The sequence below is a fragment of the Podarcis gaigeae genome (assembly GCF_964106915.1).
Source record: "Podarcis gaigeae genome assembly, chromosome: 3".
In the NCBI taxonomy this organism is placed as follows: domain Eukaryota; kingdom Metazoa; phylum Chordata; class Lepidosauria; order Squamata; family Lacertidae; genus Podarcis; species Podarcis gaigeae.
In genome coordinates, this window is record NC_139680.1 from 36,837,060 (window position 1) to 36,853,562 (window position 16,503).

General features: G+C 47.3%; 1 protein-coding gene across 8 annotated transcripts in view; it reads left to right on the forward strand.

Moving 5' to 3' along the window:
* The window catches only part of COL19A1 (collagen type XIX alpha 1 chain), a 191,974-nt gene that overhangs the window by 77,320 nt on the left and 98,151 nt on the right, over positions 1-16,503 (forward strand). For all 8 annotated transcript variants that reach the window (XM_083730078.1, XM_083730075.1, XM_083730076.1 and 5 more), the window contains exons 11-12: positions 1,286-1,339; positions 3,112-3,156. In XM_083730078.1, the coding sequence (XP_083586204.1) occupies positions 1,286-1,339; positions 3,112-3,156 (99 nt within the window). The remainder of the gene's footprint in view (positions 1-1,285; positions 1,340-3,111; positions 3,157-16,503) is intronic.

The following is a 16,503-nucleotide window of genomic DNA, read 5'->3' on the forward strand; positions in this document are numbered from 1 at the left end:
CACGTCTTCTCCTCGCCAAACTCTCCGCGTTATTATATCCGTTTGCCTTGCCTCCAACTCCTCTGCATTCCCCCCTCCAAGACTTGCACATCAAATGCAAAGAGATGCTGATGGTGGCGGCGGCGGCGGCGAGCTTGGTGGTGGGAGGAGGATCAAGCAGGAAGAGAGAGAAAATAAAATTCCCACCAGATGTTAAGAATCCATCATCATCATTTTTTTTTTTTTTAAAAGGAGAGTCTGCTCACAGGGTGGGTGGCTTCGAAAGCCCCTCTCTCCTTGCACGTCCTGCTATTGCTTCCCGATCCTTCCCGGCATGCAAACTCACCCTGTGGGAGGCGTCCTCTTCTCCTCCACGCTGGATTTCACCAGCCCAGGGCTTCCCTTCCTCTTCATTTCGCCTCCCTCTCCATCTTTGCACAGCCAGCCTTTCCAGGACCGACGATGCCCATGATTAAGTTGTTCTTTGGGAATATGGGATGGCTGTTGGGAGGGGGGGGTGAGTGGGAGAGAGAGGCACACACGCACATTCCAAACACATAACATCCTTCTGCACCGTCTACATTATTACAAAAAAACGGTAATAATTTAATGCGGTGACAATAATTTATGATAATAAAGAGTGAACACATAGTCCTACAGATACAACTGGCCCTTTGAGGGTGACCAAACTGCTGATGCGGCCCCCAATGAATTTGAGTTTGACACCCCTGGCTTAGATAATTTGTAAGTAACTGGGACTCTACTGCACCTTGAAAAATATGCAGTGTGACCATATGGATAGTGAGGTGTGGACCAAAGTTTATCAAACACTGTCAAATTAAGCAAGCTTATCCACAGTTCCTTTTTGCCCTGTTCATTCCAGGCAGAGGTCTGTGCTTAATACACAGTGTCCAAGCGTTTTTTGTTATTTTGCCCTGAGCTTTCCCTGTGAAAACCCACTCTTTAAAGCTTTAAAGCTCTTTTCCAAACTGGTAACTTCTTGATGTTTTGAACTACAACTCCCATCAGTCCCAAACATCAGATCGGCAATAGGTTGGGGAAGGCTGTTCTATAGACACTATATTTTATATATTGGGCAAATATGCTCATACTTCTATAAATATCCAGACTAGTCTAGCCCTTAGTGTTACAGTTGGGTTAGAAAATATTAGATTGATCTATCTATATAAGTAAGATGGGATAATGGAGAACATTGCTATCATTTCTTCATAATTCCACATGAAATGTTTCCAAATAGTTAGTTAATGTCTGATGGATAATCCAGTTTATATATAATTTGCTTCAGGGAGAAGATGGTCTGATTGGTGTTCCTGGTGCTCCTGGTGGTTTTGGTGAAAAGGTAGAACCAATTTATATCAATTTATTGCAGCTCTGTGTTTCTTATTTCTCTCATTCTATTCCTTTCTGTTTTCCAGAAGTAGCAAGAGTAGAATGTTGGGTTTGGCTGCAAAAATCCCTTGAACTCACTGAATAGCTGTATCAAAGTTCCCATGTTCTGATCAAACTCAGTGGTTTGCTGTGACAATAAAATGCACCCCAAACTTCTTGATGGAAGGTCAAATATAAGTACTGTAGATGAATACACGAAAAGGTGGTCCAGAGATAGCAAGAAGAAAAACACAATGTTGGCTTCTTTCCAGTCTAATGTTGTGTAAAAACATGGGGCCCATTGTTTGATACTAACCTGTAAAGTAATAGTGTTCTTTTAAGCACCAGTGGAATGTGCATTGAACATGACAAAATATGTTTTGTGTATATTTGGTAATTAAAGGGTCATGATTATTGTACAGTACTTTATATCAGTGAATCTATTGATAGAAAAAAATTCATCTTTCCCAGATTTAGAGGGACTATCCAACTTCTGTATTGTGATTTTTCATAAGATGCATTCAAACACTGCTTCCAGAATCTATTCTTGAAACCGCACAGCCTCTTCGTTCTAGTGTAATAGATATTGTACACACAGCTTAATATCCAGGCTTATGCATTTACATTTTCTCAGCTTGAGATCTCTAGATAAGCAATGTATTCTACTTGCTGCAAGAACACATCATATCAATAAGACTGGGTGTGCTGTTAAAATATTTTTTAAAATTCTTCACATTTACCCAAGAAATGTTTATAATATATGTAGGCATTTTTGTTTAAAATCTATAACATTTTCCGGGTTTGCAACAGTTAAACTAACTTCTTTCACTTGTGTGTGTGCACACATCTTTTTACGCGTCTCTGTTGCTTATACTATATAAGATTTTTTTTCCAGTTAACCCCTATTTTTTCAGATCTATCAATGAAGCATTGTTTTACAGGAAATAAGAGCTTGGGTGGCTATTTTGAATGACCATTTTCAAACAAAAAGACAGTAAAATGCCTGTCTCTCAGCTACTCCATTGCTAATAAAAAGTCTGCTGCTAGAAATAGCACTCAGTGTTTTATCTACCATGAATAGTAAAATGGTGATCTTAGCTATTAAGTTAGATTGTTTCTGTGCATGGCATTCATATGACTGTTGAGAATACAAGAAAAGGGAATAGGATCAGTGAAATAGTGAACTATTGGAGATTATAACCACCCAGAGGTACTTTAACAGGACGTAAGGTGGTAAGTTCTGTCTATACATCTCAAATATATAGGATCATAAGGAAGTGTGAAGGTTTGCAGGCCTCTGTTCTGTTTTGTTAAATATAAAGATGGTCCAAGCTATTTTGATCAAACTTGCAATTGTCAGGTACCTCATGGGGATATTAGATTTGAAATGGCGAGTTATTCTATGCAAACCTTTATTGTTATATTTTTATCTTCCCTGCTTTAATAAAAGGAAAATGTTTCAGAACGTTAACATTATTATCAATAAAGGCGACACAGAAACATCGAAGGATGAAGGTCCTTTGAGGCTTGGTTTTTGTATATTTAGAAGCCCCATCTCAATCATTGTTATGAGTCAAAATATATTCTGTAATTCTTTTAAGAAGTGAGTAATTAGCTATCCCTCCTCTTACATAGAAACACAAAAGGGGAAATGTAAAGCAGTATCCATTGCTTCAATGTGTTGAAATGGTTGTTTTAGAAGTTTTGCATGCTACTGACTTCTTACATTGCTTCCAAAACCAGGGTGAACATGGCTTGAAGGGTGACAAAGGTGAAGTTGGAGAAAAGGTAAATAATACTGTATTTTATAAACTGATGTTATTTGATATTACTGTATATTGGCTTAATTATTTCTACCTTAACCTGAGACCCATTCCTCACTATTTCAGATGCAAAACTCCTACTTTCTATAAAGATAACAGCCTAGTTCGCATGTCACATTGAACTATAGATTAAAGCATGCTTCTCATTCCCATTTAAACCATACTTTGTTCAATGGCTTATTGTGAACTAGGCCACTGATAGAGCACTTCAGTGCAAGGCTTCTGCTGTTCAGTCTAGTAATAAGAAAACTGTTTTCAAATATGTGACATTTACTGTTTGAATTGAATTTATAACCATTGTTCATATTTCATCATAAACCTAGCCTTGACAAAACACTTGGTAACCAATGTTACAAGGTACTGATGTTGCCAGCAGTAATTTATTGTATATTTGCACTTAGGACTGCCAGCTAACCCCTTTTCATAGAATCATGTACCAACTATAGCTGCAATCATTAGAGGAATCTCATGTCCATCATCAGACGTGATGCATGGTGGACTCCATGTGATTTCCAACATCAGCTTCAAAAGGGATTTCTGCAATCTCACAATTCACAGTAGTCATGTGAACAGGCATTATTGGTGGGTGCCAGTTTTATTTGTGTCTCCATCCCATCCTCACTGGGTTACAACTTTGCCAGTAGCTTCATGGACTCCTGGGGCCGGCTGAGTGACTGAACTGGATTTGAGCAGGTGACATGTTTAGTGGTTATTTTTTAGAAGGTTTAGGTTGATGTAGCATAGGGAACAGGCTGAATACAACTTGCTTCATTTTAAAGGCTCTCAGATGACAAAAAAGTTTGCTGTGTTGGCTTGGTGCATGTGGCACCTAGACTAGGACAGATTTTATTTGCTTAAAGGTAAAGGGACCCCTGACCATTAGGTCCAGTCGTGGCCGACTCTGGGGTTGCGGTGCTCATCTCGCTTTATTGGCCGAGGGAGCCGGTGTACAGCTTCTGGGTCATGTGGCCAACATGACTAAGCACACAGAAATGCCGTTTACCTTCCCGCTGGAGCAGTTCCTATTTATCTACTTGCACTTTGATGTGCTTTCGAACTGTTAGGTTGGCAGGAGCAGGGACTGAACAATGGGAGCTCACCCCGTTGCGGGGATTCGAACCGTGACCTTCTGATTGGCAAGTCCTAGGCTCTGTGGTTTAACCCACAGTGCCACCCGCGTCCCTTTATTTGCTTAGGATGTTACTATTGCGGATTGGCTTGAGCTGACATTTTTTCCTGCATGTGTAGGACCAGGGGACACTTTCCTGGTGTACAAATGCTGCTTGTAACTCTTCAAGTTTTGAAATTTGATCGAAACCCACAGACAGGTCCGATGACTGCACCTCTTCGAAGCAGATTGTTTTTGCATCTAAAAATGAAGTATACAACAGATTAAAAATAACTTTGACCATCTAGGAATGCAAATGATACTGCAAAAAGAGAAAAGTTATTATCAACTTTCATTATTTCTAGCAGTTGTGAGATGGATAAAAGGGACATGCTTGGATGATATCTGAGCATGTTTTTATTTTTAAATAATTCTCAATTAACCTTTTAATGATTTTAAGTGGCTTCCCAGCAGCTGTGTCAAAGCATCCTTATGTCTTACAATTGTATTTTATTTGGACACTGGGTTGGGATGGCTGCAGCTGCTGCTGCCACTCTGGCTGCACTATTTGTGTTCAGTTTTCCTTCACTCTAATGCAGACTTTGAAAAAATGTGCAGTCACAAATGCTAATAGCTTTCTGGTTTTGGTCTTGATTCTAACAAGTGTTTTGTGGTTGTCCAAAATATTATAGGAATCTCTGAGTGCTTAAACAGAGTTTGACATTCAGCAGTCCTTTAGTGCATAGATGCTGATAATAATCTATAGCTCTTCAAAATATACTGTTGTAATGGAATTGCCTCTGACAAGGAAAGCCAGAAGTGTGTGCGTGCGCATTCGTGTGTGTGTGTGTGTGAGAGAGAGAGAGAGAGAGAGAGAGAGAGAGGGAGAGAGAGGTTGAAGAAAGGAATGTGTCAAACACCTATTCACTGAGGGAATTTAAACATCCCATTTTACACACAGTTGGGGCCCAAGCATCATTTTGGGGCAAGTGCAAACTTGTAACATGGGCCTTCACCACCACCCCTCCCTGCCCCATATATACAATATCATGAGTCATGAAATAAAAGTTTCTATTTGAATTTGGAACTAACATTTTCTACATTTCTGAAATTGAACCACTAAGAATTTTCAACCATGCTCCAAAACAGCACTCCCCCCCCCCAATGCAGTGGCCCCTTTCATGTGTCACACTAGGCTGTAGATTTTTGAAATCAGAAGTGGGGAACCTGTGGACCTCTAGACTTCAACTCCCATCAGTTCCAGCCAGCATGGCCAGTGCTCAGTGATAGTTCCACCATATATGGAGGGCCACAGGTTCCCAGTCCTTGTTTGAAACCATTGACCTGGCTTTATACTGCTCCCACAGATGCACAGGTCACAGTATGGCTTGCCATGTCATGCAAACCCAGATTGTGGCTTGTTTGCTTCCGACTACGATCTGGGTTTGCATGACACGGCAAACCACAAACAGTAAGCCAGATGTAAGCCAAGAACAAACATTGGTGCAGTTATGACTTACTACTGCCGTGTGCTGTGGCTTGTTCATGCTGTGCACATCGCCTTGTGGGGTTAAGGAATCCTGTGCTGGGGGCAGGAGGCAAGTTCATGATTAAGCCTTGGTTTAAAACAAACTGGCACAGTGTAAGACGCAAACCAGCTAAGTATCAGATTTGGTGGCAAGTAATGGAGTGAAGTGAGGCCCTTTTGATTCCCTTTGCACTCCCAAGCATGGATTAAAGTGGCAAGGGCAGAAGGATGTGCATTAATAACAAAAAACAGCTTTGCCCTACAGATGGGCTAGGGAAGCCATCCTGGACACAATCCTACATGCTGCATTTCTCTGATTAAGCCTATTACCATCTGCTTTGTGTGGACAGATGTCTGAGGGTGACTATTAATGTGAGCCAAAACCTGTGCGGAGTACGTCTCATGGAGGAAGGTTCTTGTGAATGGCTGCATTGTGACAGCTCTTGGCTTTAAAGTTTAAGTCCTCCCCACATCTTTCTGCAGTAACTGCTCTCATTTTTTGCACATTTTCAGAACCAGCACTCTTGAAAGTATGTAAGACTGGGGAACAGAAGCTGTAAAAACCTGAAGTAACCATATGTTAGCACTTACTTATAATGGAGTTTTGCTCAGGAAACACGTTGGTGGGTCAAAAATGTTGAGAGCTCTGATGGTCCTGTGGGGGGTGCAGGAGCAAACAGGGCAGTATCTTGGTAGATCAGAAAAAAGATATAAAGCAGTTTGTTTGCAAAGCGACTATTTTGAATATTGTGGTCTATGATCTTTAGAATGAACCATTTTTAATTTGTGGGGTGTTGTTGTTTGTTTTGGTTGAGGGAGGAGATGTGTCGTGCGAGGAGAGGAGCTGGGGGAACAATTACAGGAGACAGCCGCTGGGAAGATACCATTTTCTGCCAAAGAAGATAAGCTCCCTCACTTGAGGATGAGTGTGAACCCACTTTTACCCATTTGTTTTGCAGTGAATGAAAGTTGAACCAAACACACTCCATTTGGTTCAGTTTTTCATTTGTTACAAAACGAATGAAGTGGTTGTTAACATGACTTAGCTTGACTGGACACTTTAAGGTTCAGGATAATTTTTCAAAGATGAGAGTGTTGTAGCAGTAGAACATATATTGCTGTATTGTAGTTGGCAAGTGTGGTGTGTTACTCTGACAAATAAGTCTGCAGAGCTCAGGCCAAGGGCTTATTTCTCTTTCATGCTTGCAAGGAACCCCCTATTCTGAGAAGAGCAAATTATGGAAGCCTGCAGCATATTACAACTGAATTTGGCCAAAACAAATTAATGTTGTCAGGGGTTCAGAAGGAGAGACACAGGAGGGGGAGCAAATGGAGAGTGAGGAGGAGGAGTACGAGGGGGGCGCAGGCAGTGACAGTGGCCAGAGTTATTCCACAAGCCTCTCTAGCGAATCAGAGGACTCACAGAAGGGAGCGCCGGTGGCCAGAGCGAAGGGGGGTCCAGGGGGGAAGCCCCAGGAGGAAGGGGCCAGCGGGGAGTCCTTGAGCAGCAGCTGGAGATCAGGACCAGCGTCTCCACCAGAGCGCAGTGGGGAGGGGGAGTCCCAGGAGTCGGGACCAGTGTCCTCACCACCAGAGGGAGGAGAGGAGTCAGGATTGGCAACACCCACATCAGGAAGCGGGGAAACGGTCAGAAGGAAAGTCACCGGCTGGGCGCGCGCGCCAAGTTCAAATGAACAGGAGCGCGGCACAGCGGGGAGCCCGGGAAGGGAGCCAGGTCCTAAAGCCCGCCGGAGGGAGGGGCAAGACTCAGGAGGCTCAGCGTCAGAGGAGTCCAGGAAGGAGGGAACCCCAGAGGGCAGAAGGACCCAGCGCAGGAAAGAGCAGCGCAAGAGGTGGAGCCGGGCTAGAATCTTAAACTGGTGTGGGTGGAGCAGTGAGTCAGAGGGGACTTAGCCGGTCTAGCGTAGAGACGTGGGTCTGCGCGCCCAGAGCTTGGAAATGGAAACTAAACTTTAATAAAGACTTTTGTATATAACATCCACTGGGCGTTGGTCCTCTGTGAGCTGGGACCTAGCGGCAGTCCTGACAGTAAGTCCCCTCTCACCATTTTCCACCAATTTTAAAACCTCGTGGAGTGTGGGAAAGCAGCGAGGGGTGAAGATTGGTGCTTCGCGAGCTCACGAAAACCAGGGAAATGACTACCGAAGAGAAGATAGTGAGTCTGCAAAACGCAGTGACACAGCTGAACGCAGAAATTTTGGCGTCCAGAAAGAAGGAACAGGAAGCAGCTGCTGCCTGCCAGGATCTGCGAACCAGGTTAGAAGTGCTAACTACACAGAGGCTACCGGCCATCAGACCAGAAGGGATTGGGCTGGGGAACAGAGGAGGGAGCCTTGTGTCTCACTTCAATGGGGACCTGCAGGAGTATCCTAACTTCAGAGCAGATGTACTATATGCACTGCAGCTGCTTGACAAGGACTTTAAAAATGAGGAAGAAAGAGTGGGATTTATTGTTTCGCATTTACGGGGAGAGGCGAAAACGTGGCTGCGCAATCTCTGGAGAGATAAGGATCCAGCCCTCCAAGATGCGGGTGCCTTCCTTAAAGTGATGGATGTGTGTTTTTTGTCTGAGATTGATGTGGATATCGCTAGGAAACAGATTCACGGACTAAGACAAGGTAGAGCCACTGTAAGGCAATATCATTCACGTTTTTTCGCATTGGTGAACGCATTGGGGTGGGAGAGAGAATCGCCTGCCGTCAGAGATCTGTTCTGGGAGGGGCTGAACGGAGCTGTGAAAGACGAAATTGCAAGGGGGGAGAGACCCCAAACCACCAAGGACATTGTGGAGAGGGCACTCACCATTGGGGTTAGGCTGGAAGGACGCTCTTGGGACAAAGAGGAAGTGCATTGGGGCCGCACGCCAACGAAAGCACCACCCCCCTTTCCCAAGGAAGCGGCGCGCGCTCGATCCATGCCACCGCTGGGAGGAGGAGAGGAGCCGATGGAGATAGGTGGTGCTAAGGCTCAGTCCACAGCCGGAGCCCTAACGCCGGGAGCAGTCAAAATGAAGCCTCCTAGAGGGACCAGGAAGTGCTACATCTGCGACAGTGCTCAGCACATGGCGAAAGAGTGTCCCCAGCGGTTTCACAAGCACACTGCAGCCGCAGCGACAGTAACAGAAGCAGTTCAGCAGAGTGCATCACAGCAGGAAAACTCCACTGTCTGGCTGGAAATGGAGTCACTGGGGGCCAGCCAGACAAGTCAGTGAAGCAATCCCCAGTAATGTTACAGCCCACAGACCCCCTCCCACCCAAACCAGTAGTGCAGCTCACCGCATCCCTTCAACTTCCCAATGGGCTCACTGTGGAAATCCCCATTACGATTGACTCTGGGAGCAATGCAGATTTTATAGGCATGGACTTCATCCAGCAACATGGCATAGCCCTTCTGCCAGCGACGGTACCTCTGAACGTCTTCACGGTGGACGGCAGGGAGCTACTGGGAGGGCAAGTGCTGCAGCAGACGCCGCCAATGGTGATGCGCATTGGTAATCACCGCGAAGTCATCAGCTTCAACGTCACCCGCCTGTCAGACACGCCCATTGTGTTGGGCATGAGTTGGCTGGATAGGCACAGGCCGGCATTAGCTTGGTACCAGCGGCAACTGACCTTCGGCTCCTCCTACTGCGCAGAACACTGCATCCTGGCTGACTTGGACGATGAGGGGCACGAGGATGGACCACAGCTGAACTTGGGCATGTTGCAAGCGGTACCTAACAAGTACAAAGAGTTTTTGGAGGTCTTCTGCGAGAAAGAAGCGGACAAGCTGCCTCCCCACAGACCCTACGACTGCAAGATTGACCTCCTGCCGGGGGCGACGCTCCCGACGGGGAAGCTGTATTCCATGTCTGAGGATGAATTGCAGGAGCTCAGGGAGTTCATAGATCACAACTTGAAGCGGGGATTCATCCAAGAGTCCAAGGCGGTGGGGGGCAGCCCTGTATTCTTTGTAAAGAAGCGGGACACGCCCCAAAAGAGGCTTGTAGTTGATTACCGCGTCTTAAATGCGAAAACCAAGCCCTCAGCCTTCCCCATGCCCAAGATCGATGACCTGCTGGCGACGGTGCGGAAGGGGCGCATCTTTACCAAGTTGGATCTACGCGGAGCGTACAATCTCATACGAGTGAGGGAGGGTGACGAGTGGAAGACGGCCATGTTTACGCCGCTGGGCACCTATGAATATAGAGTTATGCCTTTTGGATTACAAAATGGCTCCCACTGTTTTCAAGCATTCATGCATCATGTCTTGGTGGGTCTTCTCTACAAGAAGTGCGTCTGCTTCCTGGACGACATCCTCATCTTCTCGGAGTCGCCGGAGGCTCACGAGAGAGATGTCAGGGAAGTACTGCAGCGGCTGCGGGAGCACCGGCTTTACGCCAAGCTGGAGAAGTGCCAGTTCGACATGACGGAGGTGGACTTCCTGGGCTACAAACTGTCCAACAAGGGACTCGCCATGGACACCAAGGTACGGGCAGTGCTGGACTGGAAGAGCCCACGCAATCGAAAGGAAGTCCAGAGGTTTGTCGGCTTTGCCAACTTTTATCGCAAGTTCATCAAAGGTTTCGCCATGCAGACAGCGGCCATCACTGACACCCTCAGTTCTAAGAAGAAGAAGTTCATCTGGACGGAGCAGGCAGAGCAGTCCTTTCGGAAGCTCAAGCACCTCTTCGCGTCCGAGGAACACCTGCTACACGTGAACCCCAGCAGGCCCATGAGAGTGGAGACGGACGCGTCAGACAGGGCCGTGGGGGCCGTCCTGTTGCAGCAAGACCACCAGGGGGACTGGAGGCCATGCGCTTTCTACTCCAGGAAACTCAGCAAGTCGGAGCAGAACTACACCATCTGGGACAGGGAGTTACTGGCCATACATGCAGCCTTCAAGGCGTGGCGGCATTTCCTCGTCGGGGCCAAACACACAGTGCAGGTCCGTACGGACCATAAGAACTTGGAGTACTGGCGCACGGCGAGGTTCCTGAACCAGAGACACATCCGCTGGGCGGAGTTCTTTGCAGATTTCGACTTCAGAATAGAATACATCCCTGGAAACAACAACATCATGGCGGACGCGCTGTCCAGGAAACCGCAGTATCTCGAAGAAGAGGCGCCGCGGCGGCCAAGTATATTTTCGCACCAAAGGCGTGGGCATGCGCGTCAGCCACGGTGGACCTGGACGCGGTGCGTCGCGCGCTGCAGACAGACTCCTTCGCGCGAGCCAAGATGGAGGAGGTGCGTAGCGGCACGGCGAGGGACGACGACTTCCAAATATGCGACGGCCTGCTCATCCGCAAAGGAGCCCTCTACGTGCCGGGAGACAACCTCCGCGCGAGGGTCCTGCAACAGCTGCACGACGCGCCCAGCGCGGGACACTTCGGCAAGGAGAAGACGGTGGACCTAGTAGCCAGAGACTTTTGGTGGCCCAAGATGAGGGGGGATGTCGCGGAATACGTCAAGAGGTGCGACACCTGCCAAAGGGCCAAACCAGTACACCAGCCGCCGGCGGGCCTGTTGGAACCGCTACAGACACCGTTCGAACTGTGGGAGAGGGTGGCCCTGGACTTTGTCACGGATCTGCCCAGCTCGAGAGGCAAGACAGCAGTACTCGTGGTAGTAGACTTGTTCACCAAGATGGCCCACTTCATTCCTTGCGCGAAGGTGGCCACAGCCGAGCAGACCGCCAAGCTGTTTATAGACCACGTGTTCAAGGTGCACGGCCTACCACGGTCCATCCTGTCCGACAGGGGGCGCCAGTTCATATCCAACTTCTGGCAAAAGCTGATGGGTTTCCTGAACGTCAAGGTCAGCCTGGCGTCGGCGCGACACCCGCAGACTAACGGACAGGCGGAGAGAGTCAACGCCATCATGCAGCAGTACCTGAGATGCTACGCGAACCAGCAGCCCTCGACCTGGGTGGACTACCTACCGCTAGCTGAGTTTGCCTACAACAACACGAAACACGTGTCCACGGTTGTGACACCGTTTTTCGCCAACAATGGGCGGCATCCCAGAACCTTCCCGGGTTTGGAGAAAGTGAGGGTGGGGGAGCCGCAGGGAGCAGAGGCAGTGGCAGCGGAGTTGCAGGAGATCCACGAGCAGCTCAGGAGGCAGTTAGAGATGGCGAAACAGGCTTACAAAGTGCAGGCAGACCGACACAGGAGGGTTGGGGAAGATATTCGGGTAGGAGACTGGGTCTGGTTAGCAGCCCAGGCAGTTCCGGCCAGATCGTTGGCCAAGAAGAAGCTCGGGCACAAGCAGTTAGGGCCTTACCAAGTAGAGGCGCAGATCAACCCAGTGGCCTTCCATTTAACACTCCCGGAGGGGTCCAGAATGCACCCGGTCTTTCATAGATCAGTGCTCACACCCTACAAAGAGCCCCACAGGTTTCAGGCACCAGGGACAGCGCCAGACCCGCTCAGGGAAGCGCCCAAAAAGGGGGGGTCGCCGAGGAGGGGGCCACTCAACGAAGCCACTGAGATTTTAGACTCAAGGTGGGGGGAGGACGGGATTGAATATCTTCTCGCCACAGAGGACACCCCGGCCAGCACCAACAGGTGGGTGCCGGATTACGCATTGGAGGAGCAATTGCTCAAGGAAGAATTCCATACACTTTTCCCGCACAAGCCTATGCCGGCGGGCTTTTTCGATGATTGTCTGTTCACACCCACACTCTCGGCCAGCACTTTCCGGGGTTTCTCGTCAGCGGAGGACTCGGCTCCGGGAGGCAGCTCCCCAGAGGGATCGCTCTCAGGTTTTGGCACGGGGGGATCTTATTGGTGGGAGGACCAACCCGAAGTGGGATGGCGCAGAGACGTGCCGGAGGGACCCTACGAAGTGGCGGCACCTCAGGCGACAGGGGGAGAAGGGGTTGTGAGTGATTTGGGGGCGACCTCAGATTTCGAACACACCGCCCAGGAGATGGAAGCGGAGGGAATCGCAGTCGACGAGCCCATGGAGGACTTTCCGGACTTCTCACGATGGCTGCACGCCTCGGGGGACGAACTGTATCCTGAACTCACCCCGACAACTCTAGAGCACCCGGAACCCACACCTGAAGAGGGGGAGGGGGAAGGGGGGGCTTCGAGGGGGGGATGGATGTCAGGGGTTCAGAAGGAGAGACACAGGAGGGGGAGCAAATGGAGAGTGAGGAGGAGGAGTACGAGGGGGGCGCAGGCAGTGACAGTGGCCAGAGTTATTCCACAAGCCTCTCTAGCGAATCGGAGGACTCACAGAAGGGAGCGCCGGTGGCCAGAGCGAAGGGGGGTCCAGGGGGGAAGCCCCAGGAGGAAGGGGCCAGCGGGGAGTCCCTGAGCAGCAGCTGGAGATCAGGACCAGCGTCTCCACCAGAGCGCAGTGGGGAGGGGGAGTCCCAGGAGTCGGGACCAGTGTCCTCACCACCAGAGGGAGGAGAGGAGTCAGGATTGGCAACACCCACATCAGGAAGCGGGGAAACGGTCAGAAGGAAAGTCACCGGCTGGGCGCGCGCGCCAAGTTCAAATGAACAGGAGCGCGGCACAGCGGGGAGCCCGGGAAGGGAGCCAGGTCCTAAAGCCCGCCGGAGGGAGGGGCAAGACTCAGGAGGCTCAGCGTCAGAGGAGTCCAGGAAGGAGGGAACCCCAGAGGGCAGAAGGACCCAGCGCAGGAAAGAGCAGCGCAAGAGGTGGAGCCGGGCTAGAATCTTAAACTGGTGTGGGTGGAGCAGTGAGTCAGAGGGGACTTAGCCGGTCTAGCGTAGAGACGTGGGTCTGCGCGCCCAGAGCTTGGAAATGGAAACTAAACTTTAATAAAGACTTTTGTATATAACATCCACTGGGCGTTGGTCCTCTGTGAGCTGGGACCTAGCGGCACTCCTGACAAATGTATATAATTGGCAATAAAAGAATGTTCTGACAAAAAAAAACTAAAGAGGACAGGGTAGTAAAATATTGTTCTTGTGGCCAATTTGGGACTGTGCCACAACATACAGATTACTATTTGTATGTGAGCAATACCCTTCTTGAAAACAGCTTGCAGCGCTTTATTTTTGTTCTGAGAACGATAAAAAGTTAAGTTTATTAGAGAACAGAAATTGATTTCCACTTGCAGCAGCAAATATCCAGGTGCAAATAGTCTATGGCGGCGGCGGGGGGGGGGAATTTGACCTATATAAAATCAATAAAGTATTTCTAGCGAAGAACGTGGCCTCTAGTGCATCAGTTTTGTAGTGGGATATTGATTTTCCAGTGTTTAATAATGGTATGTGTAACATGATGAGAAAAATAAAAATTGAAACAAAATGTAAAAGGAGAAACAGCATTACCTTCTTTGCTCTCAGAGCGCTAGACATCTATGAGTTCATGTTGCAAGAAATACTGGAGGTAAGAAGATTCATTAATTCTAAATGAAAAGTCAAAATTAAAAGTAAGTCCATTTCTCGTTGAGAAAATGATGCTGCCCGATTTAATAGATATTTACTTGGAAAGAAGTCCTACTGTGATCAATAGGGCTTACTCCAAAGAAATTGTGCATAGGATTTAAGCCTTATAAAAATGTCTATCAGTCAGATATTTAACTGCCAGAAGTAACTCTCCTGCAAAATAGAGAACCTAAGTAGATAATACTGTTGCATGCCATGCAGCAGCAAAACGGGGCAGGGGAGATCTACGTACACTGCTCTGAACTTTTCAAACAAAGGCTGGAATGGCAGTATAACAAATTAAGGAACTTGCAGAAATATAAACTGAGAGGTCACACTGGTATCAGAAGCTTGTGAAGCTGAGGCTTTACAATACATGCTCACCAGTCCATCACACATTTGACATTGTTGTAATCGCTGTGCAGAATCTGCTAGTCTCTAAACAACAATTGTAGCAGTCTGCTGAATCCACAGTAAATGTTGATGTCTTAAAAATGCATTATGTGAGAGTAATGCCATTTGTCAGCTACTGACAGGAAAAGATTGGTTCCTGACTTACTTTTTAAAAGAAAAGGGAACGGGGCTAGTTTCTGTTTCTTGTAAGGACTCGAATGTTCTCCAGCTAGAAATCAGAAATCAATCTTAAAATATGATTTATTGACCTATTGCGTGAGCAGTAAGGGCGCTTTCAAAATTTGCTTTTCTTATATTCTTCTGGTTGTTTGTCACCAAAGCCTTTTTGGTCATGCCTTCCTGAAGAACACTGCATATGACCCTCTCCCTATTGTTTTAGTTTTGCAAAGGAGATATAAATATCCCAGAAGAAGGCAGAAGAGTGGGGATGTGGGGTGGGGATCAAGGCTGTGTGATCCCAGGAGAGATGTCTGCATTCCCATTTCTTGTTTATTACTAATATTCTATTCTCAAGGTTTTTCATCTTACTGTGAGAGCATCCTTCCAGTAATTCTGGGAGCAGTCTGGTTCAGTCGGCATGAATGCAACTAGGGAATGCCTCCAAGCTGGAGAGCCTTCATACCAGATCTCTGTCTGCAAACCAGAACAAAGGCCTAAAGGCCTGTGTCTTCAGCTCAGTGTTCCAATTTGCTAAATTCAAACATCTGGAGGGGAAATGACTGACTATCACTGTTATCTGGACCCAATTTATATGGAGTTGTAAACTGGCAGTCATGAAAATGCAAGGCTAATTATAGAATTTAGGCCTGTAAGTGACCTTAAGTGTCATGTATTTCATCCGCTACTCATAATCACATCTAAGGCAGGTGCTTGTCTAATCTGTTTTTAATATCTCTCATTTATGGATTCAGCAGTGTGCCCCTTGCACTTTGTTATACTGCAAATATTGTTGTTATAAAAATATTTGTACATGAAAATTCTCAGCATCTTGGCAACCTTTCTGCTGAAGACCATTTGTAGGAATTTAAAGTCTTCTATGTGAGAAGACAAATCCTGTTCTTCAGAGATCTATGCTTTATTCATAGCATCCCAAATAACTTGCAAGTTCAGGTACCTGCCGCACTTCACTTGGCAGAGACTTGTGGAGCAGGACCTTTATAAATTAGTAGTAATGACTGGATTACTACTAGTAGTAATTTTGTTGCCAAATTTAGGGCAGGTGTAGTGAACTTGTGGCTCTCCAGGTATTGTAGGACTACAACCCACATCATCTCTAACCAATAGCTACACTGGCTGAGGCTGATGGGATTTGGAGTTGACAACATTTGGAGGGCCACAGGTTTCTCACACCTAATTTTGGGTCATGAAGGTATCATAATACTGTGACTTTTAACCCCCCCCCCAATGATGGACCAGCATGGCTTCCTATGACTTTTTATCCAATTACTTTGTTCAGGGATAAGAATAGGCAGCGTTTGTTTTGTGAATGTGATTTTAGTAAGGACTGCTGGTAGGAGACGTGAGAAATGCTTGAATTCCTCTCAGATATCATGTTGGCTACCTCAGTTCTCTTAAAAACAAAGTAAGGGAGTGTTTTTCTTCCCTCTAATTTGTTGTCAGTACAAGATGGGGAGAAAGTGAGGTGAAATAGTGATGACATCATCATGTGGGGAGTGTGTGCACCAAGTAAGGGGGAAACGTTGGGAAATAAGTTTGAAGCCTAGAGTCTTCTCCTGAGGCACTCTCCTGTCTCTAAAGGGCTTTTAAATGGCCACTGAGTGTATTCATTGGTTTTGGTCAGGGTGATTTGGATATGGAGTTCTGAGATATCAGCTGAGGTAGTGGCAGAA